Source organism: Amphiura filiformis, chromosome 7 (genome assembly GCF_039555335.1).
Source record: "Amphiura filiformis chromosome 7, Afil_fr2py, whole genome shotgun sequence".
In the NCBI taxonomy this organism is placed as follows: domain Eukaryota; kingdom Metazoa; phylum Echinodermata; class Ophiuroidea; order Amphilepidida; family Amphiuridae; genus Amphiura; species Amphiura filiformis.
The window spans coordinates 44,618,329-44,641,948 of record NC_092634.1 but is presented as its reverse complement, the minus strand read 5'-3'; the positions used below and the strand labels follow the sequence as shown (position 1 = coordinate 44,641,948).

Here is a 23,620-nt window from a genome sequence, read left to right as displayed (position 1 = left end):
GCCCTATATTTATAATACTTTCTGGAATAGCAGACCAAGGAAAAATACCCCCTTTTTATAAGGTATCACCAATTAAATTGTGAGATTTGGAACTGTCTTAGCATGTTTAGTGACTTAGTAAGTTTTTTTACCAGGTTTGGAACTGTCATTAGTCGGTTTGCCATCGGACAAGTTTGGAACCAATTTTTTAATTATAAAGTCCATTTTCAATGATTTTCATCATTGTCATCATCATCATCATCATCATCATCATCACCATCACCATCACCATCACCACCACCACCACCACCACCACCACCACCAGCGTCGTCAAAGTCGTCATCGTCATCATCATCATCATCATCATCATCATCATCATCATCATCATCATCATCATCATCATCATCACCATCACCATCATAAGCCATCGTTGACCCACTGCAGGGTGAAGGCCTCTTCAAGGTGATGCCACTCTGATTTATTCCACATCTTTCTCATCCAGATTACATCAAGACATTTTGTAATTTCATCCCTCCATCTAACTTTCTAGTGCCATTTCTAGTTATCCATTCGCCTTCTGTAACCAATTTGGTCCCTCTAATGTGCTAGCTAGGTGACCAGCCCAAGACCACTTCTTTTGTTTCACAGTCTGGATGACATCGGTGACCTGTGTCATGCTTCTGATCCACTCATTTGTTTTCCTCTCTCTTTTTGTGATACTGTGTTGAGCCACTCTCAACTTATGCTCCATTCTCTGAGTCATGGCCCAAGTTTCTGAGCCATATGTCATGGCTGGGAGGACATACTGGAAGTAAACTCTCTTTTTAAGGGGGTACTACACCCCTGCCCAATTTTGTGCCTATTTTTGCATTTTTCTCAAAAATTTTAGCGCATTGGTGATAAGTAAGATATGAATATTATAGGGGCAAGGACTACAACTACTGCACTGAAAATTCAGCGACTCAAGGCAAGTAGTTATTGATTTATTGATCAAATATTGATTTTCCCTCATTTTTGACTGTAACTCCACAACTGTTGTTTGTGCTGAAATAAAATTTCCAGTGCAGTAGTTTTAGTCCTTGCCCCTATAATATACATATCTTAATTGTCACCAATGCGCTATACTTTTGAGAAAAATGCAAAAATAGGCACAAAATTGGGCAGGGGTGTAGTACCCCCTTAAGACATAATGCCATCTTGCTTTTCATCACCTCATTCAATTTTCCAAAACACCCCATACTGCTCTCACTCTTCTACCAACTTCGTCAAAGTGGCCGGTTGTGGCTCATTTTGACAACTTAACCCAAGTACACATATTCTTCTACTCTTCTAGTGCTCTTTGGTGAATGAAGATTTGCTTCTTGATGACGAATCTCTTGAACATGCTTTTGGTCTTGCTCCGGAGTCTTGCTCATGTTGATCTTGCTCATGTTGATCTTCAGACCCACTTGGTTACTTCCATTGCCGAGGGCTTGCAGCATAGACTCCAGATGATCAGAGTTTTCTGCAAAGATTACAATATCATCTGCAAATCTCAGGTGGTTTATCCTCTCCCCATTGATGTTGATCCCTTTCTTTTCCAGTCAAGCTTTTGTATGATGGTTTCCAGAGCTGCATTGAAAATTTTGGTGACTTAGGTCACTTTCAACTTTTAGTTACCTTTAGTACATGCAGCAACCCCAATGCTGAAAAATGCATCGCTTCTTCTTGATCAGAATCTTGTAATAGGGTCTTCACCCTGGCTGTCCACTCATTCACAGAAACTTTAACTGCAAAACTTAGTCTGAAATGGAGAAAATGGCATTCGAAAGAGATTTGGTGTAAGCATATTTTTGTGGTGCAACTCGTTAATTTCTAGAATAATTTCAAAACCCAGAATGTTTTTCATTTTGGGTATCTTTTTTTATCAAATATGGTATATTTCTGGGACAAGTTTTTGGAATCCCAGAGTAGTAGAAACACAGCAAAGATGAGCCTTTGTGAATTACCGCATTTATTACCAACTCACAAAACGTCTGAATTTTTCTGAAAATTTCACTCAGGCTACTGCAGTCCAGTGGTGAAGAACATCTAACAAGAAAAGCAACTGCAACAACAACTCTTTCGGCATGTTGCTGACCATTGTTTTGTGGTTACAGGGATGGTTACCTTGCGTTCGCAGTTGCACAGGGATTTCAAATGTGCATGTCCTTGTTTGCCGGTGTTTACAAAAGCTGTACCATAGTATACCAGTAGTAGCCACCACAGCCACTGTCACCACCACCAATGCTAACACCCCCAGGTGGCATACATACCCAATGTGTTGTCATCCTCAAGCAGAAATGTGCAGAAAAAGGCAGGGATTTGTTTAGGGTCCCAATTTCAGGGTCCTTTACTAAAATGGGTTTACTAATGGCATGATCAATCTGGTCACCATTGAGGGTAGGAATTGAAATGTCAGGACTTTGTTAAACTTTTTCCTGGGCATTTCACCCAGAATTTCATAAATAGAACCAAAAAACAATCGTTATCCAAAACAGTGGTCAGTGATGAGAATTGGTATTTTTATATAGAGCAGGTCAGTGTTGTAGGCTGGACATGTGAGGGCCTGCTTGAGGATGACAACATGATTTGCCTCAATGGCTAAACACCACCACCACAATCATAACAGCCACCACTATCTTACCTTGGCTGTAAACAAGCACTACTTGGAGGTCTTGCTGAATGAGGATGATGCCTTGAAATATCACTGCACGGCCATATTTGGGTCGTACAGCTGGCGTAAAAAAAAGACAGAATTTGTTGTTGACATAAACCGCTAATAATGTGGCGGTTTTTTTTCTATATAAGGTTGTAACAGTCATAACAGTAATCATGGGTCAATAACAATCAGATGGAAAATAAATCAGATGGCCTGAGGAAACATCCAGGATATGATGTGAAACTGTCGCCTGTTCAAAGCTAATAAGTCCAGTTGAATTATAATCTTCAATTTGACATGAATTATTTAGAAATGATTCAATAAACCAGCACAGGAATTGAAAATCCTACAAACCTTAACTCTTCATCAAAATTAAATTTTACTTCACCGCAAGTTCCGTAGTGACGCTCTACGTATTTCACTTGCGGCAGTATCGAAATTGCGCAGAGCATACATACACGCAAACCAGGCTGGCTTGTCAGCATGCCTGCTGCACAACCACAAAAAAGCATTAATGTTACTACCAAACTTGAGATGAACCAAATATATTCCTATGATGTTGTGATGGATTTGCCAATTTGGTGGCCTTTAGTCATATCAGGGTGTTATATGACATATGACGCTAGTCCTTGCCAGCATGTATGAACATGCATTCATAAACTGTATTAATATCCATGAGCATGATGAGGCAAAAAACCAATAGCAGCAAACCTTTGATAAGCATGTTTCATGCATTGATTTTTGTCAATGCTCCAATGTGAAGTTGCCTTTACATATAATTTACTGTGTGACACATACATATCTATGCAGCATTGGTTTGGTCAATTTAATTACAGGTGAGCATTTCTGGGTTGCCAAGGATGGTATTTTTATTTTACTTTTGATTTTAATAATTTTTAATACCTTAATAACAATATAACTTTATTAACAAGGATGATTTTATAATGTTTATGAATGAGGTTAATGACCGATATGATTTTGTTAACACGTAAATGACAAAAATTGTTTGCATTTTGGCACCATGATTCAGCCAGGAATTTATAACATGCTCAATCTGAGGCAAAAAGTAGCCTGGGTTCGGAACAGTAACCTCAGATCCTGCACTATCTGCAGGAATTCAGCCACTTGCAACTATGATGCATGTTCACAGCTCGCCTAGCATCATGATAGTGAGTGATTAACCAATCACTTTAAAATCTAGATGACAAGCCTGAATCACAAAATGTTGTGCGGCAAAAATACTGTTCTTTACATACAATATACATACTTGTAATATATTCAGCATTATCACCACCTTCCTCCATATAGGCAGTCTCCCCTTGACAGTCGTAATCCCAATCTGGGTTGAGGTACAGAAGGAATGTCCATTCATCCTCAAAATCCTCACAATCTTCATGGATACGGGTGTGATCAAATGAACGGATGAGGTTACAGGAGACGTCATATGGAAACCACTCATCTGTACCTGTGTGGTGGTAACCGGGGGCAGTAAGTATAATGGAAAACGTTATACATTTATATGAAATGTTGATCTACACTAGCTTCCAGAGAAGAACGGCACTCCCTTGCTTGTGGTGGGCATAGGCAGTAAGTATAATGGAAAACGTTATACATTTATATGAAATGTTGATCTACACTAGCTTCCAGAGAAGATTGGCACTCCCTTGCTTGTGGTGGGCACACACAGCGTAAACGTAGAAGTGAGATTCTGATTGGCTGATTTAATGATAAACAACAGACAGCCTATCTAATTTGCCGGTTAGCGTCATGATGAGCGCTGCTCTGCGCCGATCGCTCACCATGCAAAGACCAAAGTCTGGCATCTGTTGCTCATTAACAGGGTGTGCTCATCAATCAGAACAAGAGAGTGCCATACTTCTCTGGAAGCTAGTGTAAAAGACAACTCTGGGTTAATTTGGGGCCTTGTATAATAAGCAAATGTAGTGTAGTTTTAAGGCTACTTGTGATTTATAATTTGTCACACAGAAATGGACCATTCTGACATGACCTGTCAACTCCAAATTTGTGACCCATCACACCCGACTCGGCATTTGTTGGAAGCCCACAAAAGATAATGATGAAAATACCCCCAGTCAAAAGCAAAAATCACTCAAAATTCAAGTATCAAACAATTTTTCAGATCTCTCCATGACATGAAAAGTTCAGATGCCAGGTGTGATTAACATCCATTTTCAAACTTTTTGCATTAAGGCCACCAACATCTGCCCTATAATGCTAGCTTTAAATTGACATCCTACTTTTGAAAAATCCAAATGTATATTTGCTCAAAACCAACACATATTTTTCATTAATTAAATTCAGGTGAGTTGAAACCATCCAAAAGGGAAAGTGCTCAACCCGTTAGGGGAGCATGACCATAAAAAAATTTGGATTTGGTTGATACTACATAGTTTTACAGAGCTGTTTCGTAAGGGCCAATAATATTTACCTTAGCCAAATAGCGTTTGGCTAAGGTCCTTTTTCTGTCAGATTCTTTCTTCTGTCAATCGTATAATGAGCCATCGTGACCATATGCCTTTGTCAATTTTGACCAAATTTGGTTACTAGGACCGTTGGGGGGTGCCACAAATGTCACATGAAAATGGCTGGCACAAAGGTAATTTCAAGGTCATTATGGCCAAAAACGTGTTTTTCACTAATAATGCTTCTCTTTCCTCATATTAAATAGCAGCGTGACGTCACTTGCACACATGCATTGTCTATAGCCAGTGTCTAAAAGTTGTGCACAGAATTGGGGTCAAAGGTCATTAAGGGGTTATTTGCGGTATGTAACCAAATACCTTAAGGGATCTAAAATGGCGTTTATTAGCGTTTCGACAGTATTTTTTGTGGGACATGAGGGCACCTCAGAACTATCAATTGCATTCTGAATCTGAAGCATGTCTTTCTGATATCAAATAATTTTCATTTTTGAAAATCACAATATAATACAAATTTTATGACAAATTATAAAAATTTGATATTTTTCAAATTTTGATATATAGCAGTCCTCGAAGTAAATTATATAAATCTAATGATATATTCTTAAAGTGTATGTAGCAGGGAGGAAAAGCCGACGGTCAATTGAAAATTTTGACCTTTCATTTTGAAGATATGGATTTTATCCCAAAAAGACCTTATTTTTGTTTGGTGTTTTGAGAAAAAAAATCCATATCTTCAATACGAAATGTCAAAATTTTCAATTAATCGTCGGCTTTTCATCCCACCTACATATACGTTAAGTATAAATCATCAGATTTATAAAGTTTACTTCAAGTACTGTTAAATATCAAAAATATCAATTTTAATGATTTGCCATAAAATGTGTATTAAATTGCGAATTTCAAAAATCAAAATATTTGATATCAGAATGACATTCTTCGTATTCAGAATGCAATTCGATATGTCTGATGTGCTCTAATGTCCCAAAATAAATACTGTCCAAACGTTCATACCCCAGCCCTTAAATTGGCCATGGTAGCCATATACCTTTGTCAATTTTGAGGACTGTTGGGTGGTGTCACAAATGTCATGTGAAAATGGCTGGCGCAAAAGTAATGTCAAGGTCATTATGGCTACAAACGTGTTTTTCACTAAAAGTTCTTCTCCTTCCTCATATTAAATACATACATACATACATACATACAGAATGCTTATATAGCGCTGCTACATAAAGAAGCATGGCGCTGAACAAGAAGAACCATAATAAAACTACAAATATGAGAACCTACAGGCATGTATATAAGACAAACAAAGTCAGTTAAGCAGGAAACAAATGTGTTTTCAATGATTTCTTAAAAGCAGGTAATGTGGTAGACTCTCTGATGATGACAGGTAGACTGTTCCAGATGCGAGGAGCTGTGTAAGAGAATGTCCTTTTTTCAAAAGATATTAGTGTCTTAGTTGAGTTATGTTCAGAGAGGCGAGTTGTGTCTGCTGCTGAACGGAGACCTTGACGGGTTGGAATGTGAAGAGAAAGACATTGCGATAAGTAGTCCGGTGCCGTCCCATTGAGGCATTTGAACACTAGCACCAAGATCTTGAAGGTAACTCTATCCTCAACGGGCAGCCAATGTAGTTGGTGTAAATAAGGCGTGGCATGATCTCGTTTCAAAGCTTGGCAAATAACTTTCGCGGCCCAGTTCTGGATCCTCTGTAACTTCTGGATGTCAGTTTTGGCTGATCCAAGAAGGAGTCCATTGCAATAATCCAGTCTGGAGAGAATAATGGCACGCAGCGTGGAGATGGCAGGTGTCATAGTCCAGGAACCACGTATCACGTGAAATATTGCGGAGTTGGAAGTTTAGGTTTGTGCAGAGAGATTTTACATGTGAAGACATGGACATTTGTGAGTCAAAGATGACACCAAGATTGCGAACACTGTCACTAGGAGATATTGTAACGTCCTCAACTAGCAAAGAAATAGGATACATGTGGTGTTTGAGATGTGGTGATGTTATAACCATAAACTCTGTCTTGTCATCGTTTAGCTTGAGCATGTTGTTATTCATCCAGTTCTTTATGGACTTGATGCATTCAGAGAGCCGGTGAAGCGAAGAAGCTGTGGAAACATGATCTTTTGGGTTAAAGCCAACATAAAGTTGTATGTCATCGGCATACATATGATACAATACATCAAACTGTCTTACAATACTGCCTATAGGAAGAGTATAAATTGTGAACATTGAAGGTCCTACAATGGACCCCTGAGGTAAACCAAACTCAATGTCATGAGGGTCAGATAGCACACCATTTATGCACACCCTAGTTGTTCTACAGGACAGATATGACTGGACCCATCTTAATACTCTACCACGAACCCCAATTTCGTCAGCCAGTCTCTTAAGCAGCACTTTATGGTTAACGTATCAAAGGCACTGCTGAGATCCAGCAGAACCAGAAAGACGCCCTGATGTTGACACATACATTTCATGATGTCATCTTTCACTTTGTACAAAGCTGTCTCCGTACTGTGAATTGGTTTATAGGCTGACTGTAAAACCTCACCAAGACCATTATTGTCAATGTGCCTGTTAATGTTATTAATGGCACACTTTTCAACAACCTTTGAGATATATGGAATGTTAGAGACAGGTCTATAGTTCTTTAATTCATCAGCCTTGAGAGACTGCTTCTTAATTATGGGTGAAATAATTGCATGTTTCAATGGGTCAGGAAAGGTACCAGTACTTAATGACTTGTTGACAATATCCGTTATTACAGGTATGAACACTTGAACATTTTGCTTTAAGAACCACGTTGGTACAGGGTCCAGGAGACAGGACTTAGCAGGTGACTTAGTAACGCATTTTATGGATCTCTTCCTCACTTACAAGATCAAACTCAGTGAGGATACACTGGGATGTTTTATATGTTTTACTTTCCCTATCAACACTCACTTGTTTCTTTTCAAGACTCTGGTAGATCTTTTTGACCTTATCATTGAAATAGCAGCGTGACGTCACTTCAACTCACTTGCACACATGCATCGTCTAAAGCCAGTGTCTAAAAGTTGTAAAAAGAATTGGGGTCACAGGTCATTTAGGGTCATTTCCTTTATGTAAGTAAATACCTTAAAATTAAATCAGCCATCACAGCCATATGCTTTCAGCCATGTTGACCATAGTTGGTAACTAGGACCATTGGGTGGTGCCACAAATGTCACATGATCATTTCCGGTCAAAGGTCATCCACTTCCGGTCAATGGCCAAAAACATGATTTTTACTAAAAATGCTATTCCTCCCACATATCACATACCACTGTGACATTGTTTGCACACATGCATCATCTATAGCCAGTGTCTAAAAGTTGTGAAATGAATTGAGGTCAAAGGTCATTTAGGGGTCATTGCCATTATGCAGGCCTAACTGAATCGTATGTTTTCAGCCATGTTGACCATAGTTGGTCACTTTATCAAATACTTTCAAAATGCTGCTGCTCCCGTAAATTACATAGCAGGCCTACAATGTTGTCACCACCATGAACCATAGGCTGTTGATACAAATGTCACATGAACAACTCTAGGTCAAAGGTCATATAAAGATCAACATCACTGACCAAGGGCCGTGCTCTGTGAGCACAATGTCTAGTTTTTATTATGCTCTTTATATTCGATGAGTTACATTTGTCTGTACCTCGAATAAAAAAAAAAGGATATATCGCTTAAAACTCTTAAAATGACTAACGCATGGCCCCAGCAAAACAAAAAGTCTTATTCAATTCACTAAAACACATGGGGTAGGGGTGTGTGCGCATTCATCCCAAGCCTGGTGCCAAACCACTCACCTGACACATGAGATGACACATGCTTTATGACATTCCAAACCCTTGTCCTGATTAACTAACATGTATTTTCCTAGATTGAGGCCTATGTTAACCCTACCACCAGTAAACACCACAAAATATCACGCGGATAACCAATGTTCATGCGTAAATCCCACATGATGCCATGATGCAATCACACTAAGTACTATAAGTTCACAAAATCGCTGGCCAGGCCAGTGAAACCCCTGTGGCTACCGGTCAGTGATAATAATAACAATAAAAGGACTCTTGTATAGCGCTTTACACCGAAGTCCCTTAGTGATCATGTGCTTGGCACACGAAAGGTCTAAGGTTTGAATCCCAGGGTACCAAGTGACTTCTTTGTTCATCTTCTCTCCTTTTTTGTTTCTTCTTTAACTTCTGATAGCAAAAAGCAGTGTTCAGGGTTAGGGTTAAAGGTTCAATATCAAACCCATGGGGAATGTGTGACTTCTCCCTAGTCCGAAGGGTCATTAGTCCGAAGGTTCTCTAGTCCGAAGGGTCACTAGTCCGAAAATCAAATTAAGTTTGCTAATCCGAAGGTTCTCTAATCCGAATATAGAATAAAGGTTAGTGTTAGGGTTAGGGTTGGGGTTAGCAAGCCTTATTCTATATTCAGACATGGGAACCTTATTTATTATTCGGACTAGCGAACCCTCGGACTAGAAAACCTGATATTCGTACTAGCGAACCTTTTTCAGAATTTGGACTAACGAATGGTAAATGAATTTGTTCGGACTAGGGAACCTTCGGACTAGAGAGTTGTCACCAGGGAATGATGAGGGTACATGGGGCCTAGGTATGGGGCCATTGCTCCTATATCCAAACCTGGTGCTATACTACTCACCTGACACATGAGATGCCACTTGCTTTATGACACTCCAAACCCTTGTCTTGATGAAGGGTTCAATATCAAACCCATGGGGATGATGAGGGTACAAACCTGGTGCCATACCACTCACCTGACACATGAGATGCCACTTGCTTTATGACACTCCAAACCCTTGTCTTGATGAAGGGTTCAATATCAAACCCTGCAATCCACTGCACATTGTCAGAAGTAGCATCTATATGGTCGTCAAAATAGTACAAGCCTATGAAAATACAATGTCAAATGTAAGATATTGCATATAAAATCAACTAAAACAGATTCAATGTAAAGGAAAACTGTTCAGAAACATGTTGCATTTGGGAATCAACAGTTACAAAACCACCACTGACGACAGCACATTCTTCTGTTCTAGGAGCTGAGCGTGTTGCATGGTATGATTGTTCACACCATTCATGTACCATGTTCTGGAGGCAGGTTTTGGAGGGGGTTGTATTTCGAGGTGAATATCATGCTCATATACAGACTTTCAAATCGGACCGTAGTATTTTTCCGGGCCTTACATGACACCCTATACACATATTTTGGTAACATTAGTACTCCAAAACATCAGATAATGATTGTCATTTTGTTGGATATTTCAAGTTTGAGGTCCTGTCAAACATACCCTTTTTTTTCTGTTTATTGATGTTTTTGATATCCTAAATGATGTATGTGCGTACCTCACATGCCTGTGAAAAAGTACCCTTTTTTGCATGAGCATAATATCTACCTTGGAATACAAGAGCCCTTCTCCTCGGACTTTGTTGCTCTTAATACTTGATGCAGCTTTTGAATGTGGTGTCCAATGCATGGTAACAAAAAAAAATCACCAAAAATATTTCTTTTTTAGATATATTTTATATGGTTTTTGTAAAAGTCCTCCTGAAAAGGTCTATTGGTTGAAGCATGTGCATTCTATAACGAAAGACAAGAAATATATGAATCCGATCATTGACTATTTTGAAAAAGTTAGGGCTACTGACAAACCCTAAATAACTATGAACTGGTCCCTCATGACAATAAAGGGCAGCGATCAATCGCCATTGTAACTTCCGGTTTTTGAGAGCAATTTTGGGACACATTGACCTCCGACATATCGGGAAAATTGCTGTAATTATTATTAATTAATTTATTATTGTCATAATATTATCATTAAAAATATTTAAATAATTAATATATAAAATAATGATGTTTTTTTGGGGGGTTGTTTTTATTCTTGTAAAACATTTTAGATTATATTTTGTAGGCACAAAAAACAATTTTTCTGAATTTTCCCAATAGGTCAAAACTGCAAAAACTGTCCCACAATTCATTGCAAACTTCCAATGCCGATTTGGCTTATTGTTTTGCAGTGAAACACCAGGGCTGTCAACTTTTTGGAATTGCTTGGCGTGAGCGTTTGTCGAGCAGGGGCGTACCGGGACGGATTGTTTGCCAACTAAAATTGCTGGTCACTGATTTTTTGCACAAGGGTGCTTGAAAATCTACTGTGGAAATTCCAATTGAATGAACACAGCCTGACATAGCGTGACAATTTTTTGCGTACACTGCGCAATGCACGCCAGCATGTGCGACTATGCAGTGAATCCAATCGTGCCAACGCTCTCCTGATTGGTTAGTATTGTATCCAAGGTCGTGTGTTCACGTTGTAGTTTGAAATATGCGATATACGATCGTGGTTGGATTGAGTACAGCTGTTGAAAGCTGTTTTCATTCAATAGGAATTCTGACTGTAGTGGGGTAGGGACAAAAAACATACTCAAACTATATTTTGATGATGCGTGAGATTTAACTACCTTGTTGTGAGATCAGTGAGAAAGTGCCAAAATGCTAGAAAATGTGCGAGGCTTACACCGAATGTGTCAAAGTTGGCAGCCCTGAGTTTATTTATATGTCTCCATATTAGAACTTGCTGATTCAGGTGAACCCAATGTGCTAACTGAATCATATTTGGCCAGTCGTTCAACACATAATAAAATTGCAAGTTAATAAATCCTTCACCTTTGTATTATTAGCCTATCATACACTGTAACCAAGTATTCCAACACCACTTATCCACACCTCAACATAGATTCCAACAAATCACATACTTCATTCAACCCTGAATTTACTCAGGGTTTTCTGGGACAACCAGTACCAGGTTATTCAAATCAGTGGTGAGATGAATAGCAATTGTAGGGTGAGATGGCCAAGTGGTTTAAGGCCATGTGCTATAATTGGCCAGGAGTACATAATCTGCCTGGGTCTTCTGGGTGGGTATTTTGGGAGAAATTTTCAGGGGGGAATTTTTTTTCACTGTTTTGCTCTCATAATGACCTCACCAGGATGACAAAATAATGTGTGTGATCATGGAAAAATTGGAATTTTAAAGCTAACATTACCCCAATTAGCTTAATTTTGGTCCTAAACATGCAAATTACCACTTGTTCAGTGCCAAGGTGACTGTGACTGACCCTCTCTGATACTACAGATTTCCCCAGTTACTTTTTCAGTCCTGATGGGACCATGACAGGCCCTTTGACACTACAAATATCCCCGGTTCTCCCCTCTGCAAACTTGAAGGAACTTGACATTCATGTGTATACATCCCTATGGCAGAGCTGTTTATAAATACACCTTTTCAGTAAATCAATGTGCAAATATATTTGAACATTGTCACTTCACAGGTTGAACTGTGCAGTAACGATTATAAACAATGTGCACATTGATATGACATATTTTGGGTTACTTTCGCAAAGGCTTTTGAGATTTACAGAAATTAAGGGGAATAAATGTCTGGTCTGGTACCAGTACCAGAGGACTTGCTGTAATATCTAGATCTGAGAAGAAAATATCTAAATAGTATTTTCGTCTCAGATCTAGCTAGTGAACAGAAATGGAAAAGAAATTGATTGGGACAAGCCACAGGGGTAAAACACTTTGCCAATGAGTCAGGGTAGACTAGACGGTACAGGTACATGTACAGACATGATCCCTGCAGGTTGCTGTGTCAATATACCGCCACCAGATTATCAGCATGGAACTTGGAAGCATAATTTTTACATAGCAAGAGAGGGAGTTTTAAATAGAGCCTATAAATTGTGAGTATAGACCTTTTCAGCAGCTGATCGGAAATCTTCGGAAATTAGTTTTAAAAGATGTTGCATGCCAAAATATATTCAAACAATCAATTTCTAGCAATTTGAACTATAGTTTGATCAGCTCGTAATTGGCGGGACTTGTAACATCCCCGGTAACATCACAGAATATAATCAATATATTTCATTTCGAGAATTGTCTTCTGACATCTCGTAAGAAGTATCACAAATTATTAATTAAAAGTCCCGTACGTTTTTCTACTTTCTTTAACACACAAAGTGTAGACCAGACAGGTCAACTATATCACTCTTAATGTGGGTCTACTTTTCGGCGTAAAAGCCTAACAATTCCCACCAATTACGAGCTCATCAAACCATAGTATTAAGCCATGCATTGGACACCATCAATACACTGCATTGAGTAAGAGCAATGTGATACATGATTGGTGTGAACACTGAATCATACCACACCACAAGCTCATCATACTGCATTAAGTTGGGGTTGGGGTGTTTTTGTTCACCATGGTCATGTATGATTGGTGTTTTTTGTAAAATTCCTCCTAAAAAGGTCTATTTGAATATTAGTGCATTGCAAAAATCAACCCACTATACTTGAGTATACTAGCAACCCAATATTCCAACACTCAATTCCCAAATAATATTATTTCACCATCACAATCCAGGAGAAATACATCTACAAAACCACTGTTTGCAACTTGCCATAATCTAGTGTAAACTGCCTTAACCTTTCCAGAATCCAAGATGGAAAGAGGTCATCCAGAACAAATATCTGCTTGTCTGCTAAAGATTTGTATTTCTATAAAGTATTGGTGTAAAGTAGAATTTTGATAAAAGTTTAAAAAGTATAGCCAAATGTAACCTTTATACACGAGGGAGGGTCTCAAGTTTGTTACTTACTTTGTACAGAATAAAAGAGACTTTCCCCTCCTAATTTTGGTTTATTTAACTGCTAAAAATACAGTTTCCTCACATTTATAAATCCTTGTGAGACTCAACTTTAAGGCATCGGCCATTTTTGGAAGTGGTATTTTTTAAAATTATTTAATATGATTTCCTTCTCAAACGGGTGTTGGGAACTGAAATTCAGCTTGTAAACCACTTGGGAGCTGAAATTTAGACAAAATTGGTGCAATCTGTGCAAGAAAATTAACAGTTTTCGAGAGAACTGCAAAATATAGGACAAAGAAACAGAAGAAAGCTGAAATAATTGATCTTTGGAGAGGCAAAGGAGCATGACAAAGGGGGGTTGTCAAGGCAGTTCATGCTTGGGAACAGCATAAGGACCATTCTCACAATTCTGGCTTGTTTAGGGCCACTTTTAGAACCTCTTGTATGAACACTGAAATCCAACTAAAATTCAAGACTTAATGGAGTCATCCATAACAAACTTTTATGTTATGAGCATGGACGAAGAGATAACAGACAAATTCCAAACAGTCAAAGTCTCAGCATCACCCGATAATGAGGACCGATTGTTCAATGAAATGCGACAGGCGAAACTGCTACGTTTTACGGTCTTTTGTGTAAACGCGAAGACACGCAAAGGACGCTAAGGTACACAACGCTGGTGTAATTGTTAGACATGGCACAATCGAACAATCGGCCCTCATGAATATGTGAGAATTCACAGCATACAATGCACGGGGACATTGACTTTTGATAAATAGTCTGTGGTTTTGAGTATCAATCCCTTCTTACCTGTACAACATGCTTAGCTACATCAATCTCTTCATCAGTCCCTTCCAGCATTGTTCCACTGAAGATTTGCTCCCTTTGCTGCTGTAACTCCTCCTCACTCAACTGATAGGCTGTGTAAGAGTCTTTGGCTTTAGTAGTATTTGTAGTGTATCTAAGCATGAGCATAAGTTGGCTTTGTGTGCATCCCATACTTGGGGGTCTGGTTAGGTAATCTATAGATAGAAACAACAGGACATTTCCTCAACATCAAAATATCACAAGATCTTGGGTGGTGTGGGTGGGTGGAAATTCATCATCGACAAGGATGTATGACTGCATGTATCATCTGTACCCACAGACTCTTTAAAAAAGTGGTACGAATTGTTGCAATTTGTCTGTACGCTGGTGATGCAACTACGTAAAAGCGCTGATTCAAATCTGCTGTTAGTCTCAACTTGAGAATAGACACTCTATACCCTCCGGGGGGCACTATAGTGGCAAGCGGGGTATCAGACACGCCCATGGAATCACAAAAGCACCCTAAACAAGTATTTCTGAGACTGAAATCTGCATCCCTAAACCAGTATAAGTAGCGCTATTTGCTACCCTAAACAAATAATTGTCTTTTCCCCAACCCTAAACAAGTATAATTGATGCAATTATTACCCCTAAACAAGTAAACACACAGAAAAAGGTGCTTTAACCCTAAATATATGTTGGTGTTGATCGTAAAAACGCTCAAATAAAGCGCCTATTCCAAACTCTGTGAATCTCCCTGGGTGAATCGTTGGTGTGCGCATGTGCCTCCCTGGTCTCCCGGGGGTCAGTGTCACGTTGGGCATAAAACCGGGGTGTAAAAACATCATGAATAGTTAGAGCGAGTTTGACGGTGAGGACCTACATTATGTTGTAAAATATCAATCTGTCTGAAATACTCAATCTGTTCGACCAATACTAACCCAGTGAGCTATCCCATATGACAACTCTGTTAAATTTTGGTGTAATAGCAGCAAAGACATCTTGGTTATCATCATATAACATCAGCTCCCCATAGTCATTCTTTAACCATACATGATTGAGGAATACCAGTGCTGTGTAGTCTGTGTTCTGATGTGTGGAATCATGATGGAGATTGATGGAGTCACCTCTGTAAAAGAAGATAAAGACCAATAGCAAATTCAATATAAGTCATAGCCAGAGGTAGAGGGAGGAGGAGGGTTCGTACATCTCGGTCAGTTCTCTAGTTCAGCATAATAAGCTCATGATCAATTGTTTTGAGGACCTTCACTCAATTACTAATTCCTGTATAATCTGCAAAAGTATTTGCTCTAATTGTGATTAATCAATGGTCTAATCGACAACATCATCCACACTTTTTCAAAATAGAGATTTTGGTATTCAGTGAAAGCCAATATTTTTCTCATTATTCCTGTGAAATATTAGGGCTGAAATATGTTTCTTTGGATTTGTGTATGCTAAAATACATCTAAGGGACTATAAAACCCACTTTTACTTCACACATTATTCTACGAGGCTTTCAAATCACATTTTTGGCTCTCATTTCAATAGGGACATGCATACTCACACGATACTTCACAGGTAGGGAGTGACCGAGTGGGTGTCACTGTCAAGGTGATTGAACCAAAGTAAAACTAGCATCAGACCACCGTTTTAATTACGGGTTACAAAATGTGTGATATGAAGGGCTAAAAGCTTTGTGTGAAATTGTCAGGGATGTCACTACACTAGTCTGCACTGGTTGTTCTCAGCCAGCACTGTGCCCTATTGAAGCCTTTCTGACCAGCACTAAATTTAACTGAACATACTAAATATTTCAATATTTGGTCTAGAACCCTTAAAATGTATGTTGTAGTGTGAAATCTTCATTTTAAGAAGTCTACAATCTTCATTTTAAGAAGTCTACAATCTTCATTTTAAGAAGTCTACACTAAAACTGAAAGAAAAAGAAGAATATAACATTTTGTGCTTGAAATATGAACATTTGAACAAAATAAATAATTGACACTAATATCACTCTAGTTACAACCCTGGACATTGTTACCACAACTCACTTTCTTAGCATCAATGCAGTAACTTCATAGAGATCCAGATCTTGCTGACTGTTGCTGACATTCTTGATGAGTGAAAGGAAAGTTTCCCCTGCTTCAAAAGAAGCAAATTGTGTTGGATCAAAAGATGATGTCCATGGAGCACCTCGTTGGTAATCAGAAGCAATGCTATGTAGATTACCGGGTGCATAGGTTGTGTTTTCATGAAATCTGAAAAGATTAAAAGATTAAAGTTATATTCATCATTGTCAGAGGTCAAAAACAATATACTATACTACATTTGTAAACATAACCTTAAGTCACCATATATTATTAGTTTTTATCTTTCCCCAGAGTGACCTGCACACGATGCAGCAATCAAGACATATTCAAGCCATTGTTCAAGCCGGTGACCCTTGGATTCCTAGCTATTGATTGTCACAAACCACTCACTTTATAGACAATGTGCCACACGGATGTATCCTGTGCCTTCTCCAGCCACTTCCGGTCATACCGGGACTCGAACACACGATTTTGGGAATAAAAGGCGAGCACGCTAGTGTATAGACCAACATAGGACATTCCCGTCAGGTGTATCACTAACATACCTCTATGACACTAAGAGTATCAGGGTCAGATCCATTTTGTTGAAAGGGGAGGGGGACATTCATGCGACTCTACTGGCCATTCTGGGGGTAGTCTGAGGGAGTATGCCTGGCTCTGCCCTTAACTAGTAACGAGTAAACATTAAATTGGTAGATAAGTCTTAGGTCTCATTGTCATTTACACATTCCTGTGGAATTTTCCCAGAAATTTGAAATTGAAATCAAGTTTGTTAGATTCAGATATTGCATGCACATATATTATTACTCCATTTCAAACATTACCTCCAATTAGTTTCCAACTGCATCCACTCTAACAATACAGTACTTGTTCTATGAGACAGAACATTATCAAACACAGATGCTTTCCTTCCATCCGATGTCTTGAAAATCCTAGTCGGAGAAGGAACAACTTTTCTGCCGGTGTCTACCTCTTGTGATGCCGTTGACCCAACAAATGCAAATTTATTAGGGTCATCATACGGCCATGCTATTGGGTCAATTGTTTCATGATGTTGACAAGTAGAAATGTTGATGTTGATAAGAACGATGCACCAGCTGATGAATAGCGCCACTTTCCAACTCGGGAGTCGCAATAAACTGGCCATAACAAAATGATTCAGGTGGTGGATCCTGTCATTAAAAAAAAGAAGAAAACAATGATAAGTTCAACAATGTTTAAGTTTAAGATCAATGTTTTACAAAACCAAATGGCAGAGTGTTTGTGTGTGGGTGGCGGTATAGGGACCAAGGTCATCACAAGACGCCTTACTTGAGCATGCTAGAAAGTAGACATCGTTTTCCTCGACTTTCAGTGGTGCACATTTTTCATCAATGGACGGAAATGAGGCATGTCCGCATATTTTAGTTTTTTAACTTTGGAATGCGGGACTGTCCTCCAAAATGCCGGACAGTTGGCAGGTCTGTATTTCGCAAAATACCAAATACAAGCCGTGAAAATCTTTGATATTTTTCTTCCGATTAATTTCTTCCGATTTAGACAGATTTTTTGACTGCTTAGCTTTAAAGTCAGAAATCAGCAATACTGTAAAAGTGGAAATTTTTGTGCTACATTTTAACGCTTTTCGCTTCCAAGCTGCCACTGGCATGAAAATAACAAGCAAGGAAACTTCAGTTAGAATCGCAAAGAAAGGGCAAAATTTTCCACTTAAATTACAGTATCTGAAAATAAGGGGTTAATGACACCGCACACTAGTATATATAGTAGTAATAACACGGTGCACTAGCTTAACTGCATGTGCTCTACGAGGTAAACCTGCCAGCATGCCTCCTTTAACATGACACTCATGTACTGGCCTCTCAGTATTCATTATAATGCCTTTAAAATTGATTAGGTATTATCTGGATGTTTTTTTTTAAATTAAAAATTCTATAACACACACTGTGCATATAATGATATCACATCTTTTATTATATTAAATTATATTAGCTTATATTAATGCGCTACTATTATTTTTTGCAGAATTCATTACAAATGAAGCATGCATATTGCTAGCCGTTCAGCATATATTATTTTCCACAAGGTCCTATGCACACACTTGATGTTATGCGTGGACACACAATGGTTTACACATACATAATATTGAAAAGGAACCTAATATTTTTTGCAGATTTCTTTTTAGTACAAATTTTAAGCACAATGCCATGACTGTTAGCCATTCAGCACATACCGTAAAACCTCGTCTACAAGCATATAGTGTTTTTTTTAATGAAAGCTAAATTAAAACGAGACAGTCGTAAATATGCCAATACAATAGATTGGTCTTTCAATAGTACCTGTTTTTATATGTTTGTATCAGTAATTAACTTGCTCAAACTCCATAATATTATAATTTTGTCAATGGATGGCGTCTGGATTAATTTAGCTTTCATCAAAAGCACTCTATATGCTTGTAGACAAGGTTTTACGGTATTATTTTCCACAAGGTCCTATATATATGCACTTGACACGTATATGCAAAGATTAACGCATAAAAGAAACCTTGTAACAGATAATAATTATTATTACACCTCATACATGTAATGATTTTTCCTCAACGGGGTATTGGTACGGATTCCGGTTTAACACGAATAACAACATAAAGTGGAGCAAAAGACAAATCAAATACAGTATCACAAAGAAAGACAATTTATTCACAATATATGAAACCTATGTGACAAAAACCGCTATTATGAATCGTCATGTCACTAAAATAATGGTAAGTCGTACAGTGATGCACAGAAAGAAAAGTACGTGTTCAAATGACAAGCTCCTAAACAAAAAGTGATGACAGACTGTTGCTGAGGCACGACGCCAGGCGCCAAAAAGTAAAGCCTGCCCTCCTCAACAACAGTACAGCCAATCAGGAACGACGCCACGAGAGGGCGACGCAACTTTCCGTCTACCAGGCCGTGCATAAATGCGTCTACCTTTCGCCGCAATAAGCGTACCAAAAAGAGAGACACATTAGCAACCATGCAGAAGGGAAGTATATATGGGGATAATTAACATCGCAATTAGCATTAATTAATCATAAAACAAGGAATAATTTGGTTATCATTAAGATAAAATAGCCAGAAAACGCCAATTCAGGATGTGCGCCCTGTGCATACTGAAGCAAATACGCCATGATCATGCGCGAGTCGATGGGTCAACAAACTCTCCAGGTCAATGTCCGTTCGTCAGTCAAAGGCGACGCATTTTTGCATCGCCAAAGTCACTCAATTTTAAGTAAGCTTAAATATACAAGTAAAAAGGTAAAGCCTGAAAAAGACAGGGAGACACCCGTAGGCTCAGGGCATTTCACTCTCCCCACCTATAAAAAAAAGATTTGTACACAAATCTTGTACAATAAATGATGTTAAAATAATGCATATAATTTTGGTGACAGTAAAGATGCATTGAAAATTTTTCAACCGAAACAAGTATTTACAAATTACATTATGAACCAATAATTTTGGTCATGTTGGTAGCTCACACAGTGGCCAAGATATAAAATTTCATTAATCAAAAATAGCGGTGGCACAAAGCCCTGCAAATTTGCATCTACCCAAGATAGACAAAATTGTTTACTGTCAATGCATTTCAATCAAAAGTACATGTAAAAACAACAAAGTGCCGAAAACAGTTCATGAAAAATGGGCCTAAATTTATTTGGGTGCCTACAAATTTGGAAATTTTGCTTTCATTTCAATAAAATAGATCTTAAAATTACGCCTAAACTCAACCTAAAGGCCTAACGTTGAGTTCTGTCATGTCAGCGGTGCCTAAGTTTGGGTAAATATAACTCGCTAGCTGTTGTTTACAAATTTTGATAAAACCAATGAAAACCAGAAAACCACTAGGCCTAGAATGCTAGGGCCTAGATGAATCGATCACAATTTTTGGATACAAGGGAACATTATAACAACAGCCGGGCCTAAGGGAAATTGCCAAAAGTGCCAAAACAATCAATATACAATTTGTAACATTTGTCAGAAAAGGGAGCGAGTTACACTTACCCTACAATAATACAGGTTATAAAATATTCAGTTTATAAAAGTCCTATAAAATTCATGACGATTTTGATGCTTAGCCTTTATGCCCTAGTCTTTAAAAAGACTCAAAAAGCATTTAATAAACGTCGCATGGTCGAAAACGTAAAAGAAATCAGTTCCAAATCCAATGGCAAATGTCAATCATCAATGATCAATGCATCCATTTTGGGTCTCCAATGATGTCCATGTACAAAGATTTAGCAAATGTTCATAATCCAATTCACGTCGCAGAAACCGTATAGCGTCAGCATTCACACCAGTCATTCAGGGTCTTGTAGCCTCGATGCCCGCACTTTTGCGTCGACATTTTCGTCAAATTCTTCATCACAAGTTGTTGTTTTTCCGGCGACATGCAGCTGTGGTCATCAATGTTGCAAACTCGCTCTGAATCGCCAAATTTCAAGCGGTACAGGAGCTGTTCGCTTCGGGTTGACATTACTGAAAATGCGTAAATTCGCATGTAGACAGCTTTTGGTGCCTTTTTCTATAAACTTCATAGAAAACTTCAAAACTTCTTGTGCGTTTTGGTTATGTTTGTAGGTTATTAAATATCTTGATTTGGCTTCAACTTTTCGATTTAAAAATTCGCATCTCCTCGCTTGAATGACTAGACAGACCAAACTTGCATTATCCATTAGATTTCTATTAAAAGTTCTCTTAAAACTCGACCAGCAAGTTCAGAACTTTCTTAAATCAAAACTGTACTGCATGATGAACATACTGCAGGACATAAAGAACATTTCGCCGTTCGTTCAGCAATACCTGCAGGCTTTCTAAGTTCATCATAACAATCATATAGGCCACAACCCATTTCACAAGTTGGTTACATCTTCAATCGTTTTCATCCAATCAAGCAATTTTTGCGTTAAAGCCAACATCAATTTTCATACATGTAGGCCTATAGGCCTACAAAATTATATTCCGACTTGCTTTCACGGAATAATCAAACAACCACGCACATGAAGTGTCTTTAAAGACTTCAATTCAAACCCACAAAATGGGCAATGGAGAATTTTTGTCTCCGTTCTTCATGTTCTTATACAGCTGTCTTTCTTTTAATATCACGTGCTATTTATAGGCCTATTTAGGCCTTAATGTCAAACCCAGTTTCTTGTAATTTTCAGTGAAAAACTTCACTGGTTTCTGTAAATCAATAAGATGAGGAAAGAATGTTTTAACATTTTTTTGTTTTTTTAATTGATGATGATTCTGGCTTAAAAAAAATGCTTTCATTATTATCACTTTGATATCACTACAATTAATAATTTCACCTTTCTCATATCTCAAACAGTTATGCGTGTTAGCCTTTCCATTATGAACTACAAAGTACAAACACTTTTATCGCATGACATCCGGAACATTTTGAGCGCTCTATGTTCCAAATTTCATTTAAGCAACACCTATAGGATTTCTAGTTCATCAGCTCTTGAGCTGTTATACATAGGCCTATTTCTGATATCCAACAGAGCTTCTCTGTGAGCTTCTGTTTATCACTTCCGGACCCCAATGCTCACAATCAACTGCCTACAGGATTTCTAGTTCATCCAACATCAGCTCTTGAGCACGTAGGCCTAATTCTGATATCCAACAGAGCTTCTCTGAGCTTCTGTTTATCATTTCTGGATTCAGTACTCACAATCAACTCGCCTACAGGCTAACACACAAACCGTCTCACGCATTTTCAGAAATGAGAATCTTCAAAATCAACCAATTTTGTTCATTGCAAAGCCATAAAGCCATAATCATCACCATTTAAATAAACCCTTTTTCCATAAAATTCACATAGGCTTAACAATTCCGTTTTAAAAGCGGAATAGGCCTAGTCGGGTTTTCTTCTTTTCCTCACATTTGTTAAAATTTTCTATCATTTTAAATTAATGATATCAGAAAATTTTTCACGCCTGGGTTTTCGTGTTGTAGGCCCAATGCGGGTTGTTTAATTGGGGTTGTGTCACTCAGATTAATTTGGTGTTCAACCAGATTAGTTAACCCAATATCATTGGGTGAGCTTGCAAACACATCACTAGACCTATTTATACAGAGTAGTTGAGTACGGTAACCTTTTCGGTTTGTGTTTCATCTGACACTGCACAACACAACTGCGTCGCCACAGATCAAGCAGATGGTCAGGGATGCAATTTTGCGGGCACTCCTCAGGAGCGCACTTTTGCGTCGACTCCCCTGGAGTGCACTTTTGCGTCGCCTCATGGATGCTATTTTCTCCCGCCTTTTTATATTGTTGCAACATTGGTCACGTTTCGACAGCATGTGCTATCGGCATGATCGGAGTTGTTTTTTTACAATCTCTGACACTCATGTCTAACTGAAATTGTCCAATTCCCATATTTAGGAAGAGGTGGTTAATTACACATTTGATTTTAAGTTTTACAACTTAAAAATTGTCGGCTGCTTCCGAATCTGAATTTCACATATTTACATAGATCTGTCTCCACCGACCTCTGACCCTCGAGATCGGTTTCTACTCCAATCTAATGGTTTTCTGAACTATTTGATGTCATACCAGTAGACTGAGCGGCATTCTGGGGTAGGCCTACACTAGGGTGGGCCGAAAAACACCTTTTTTCTCGGATCGACTTGGAACTCTCGGAGAATTTTCCTAGGGTACATACTACTATTGTGCTAAAATATCAGTAAGATCGGAGCATGTTTCGCCCAGGCAGTAGATTTTCACAAAATCCCTACTTATTTGCCATTTCTTGCTGTATAACTCTATATAGAGAAATCAGTAGAAACAACCTGGGAAAAGTAGGCATTGAGATGACATCATATCCAATATTAAACAATTTAGGTAGTTTGTTTAGAT

The 23,620-nt window shown here is 38.4% G+C and overlaps 1 protein-coding gene across 1 annotated transcript in view; it reads right to left on the bottom strand.

The window, feature by feature from the left end:
* Nucleotides 1-23,620, bottom strand: part of LOC140157213 (uncharacterized) — a 32,204-nt gene that overhangs the window by 3,996 nt on the left and 4,588 nt on the right. The window contains 10 exon segments of the mRNA XM_072180331.1: nt 1,639-1,762; nt 2,645-2,690; nt 2,693-2,734; nt 3,927-4,124; nt 9,926-10,057; nt 13,632-13,728; nt 14,631-14,842; nt 15,569-15,756; nt 16,682-16,888; nt 17,545-17,892. Coding sequence (XP_072036432.1) covers nt 1,639-1,762; nt 2,645-2,690; nt 2,693-2,734; nt 3,927-4,124; nt 9,926-10,057; nt 13,632-13,728; nt 14,631-14,842; nt 15,569-15,756; nt 16,682-16,888; nt 17,545-17,892 — 1,594 coding nt within the window.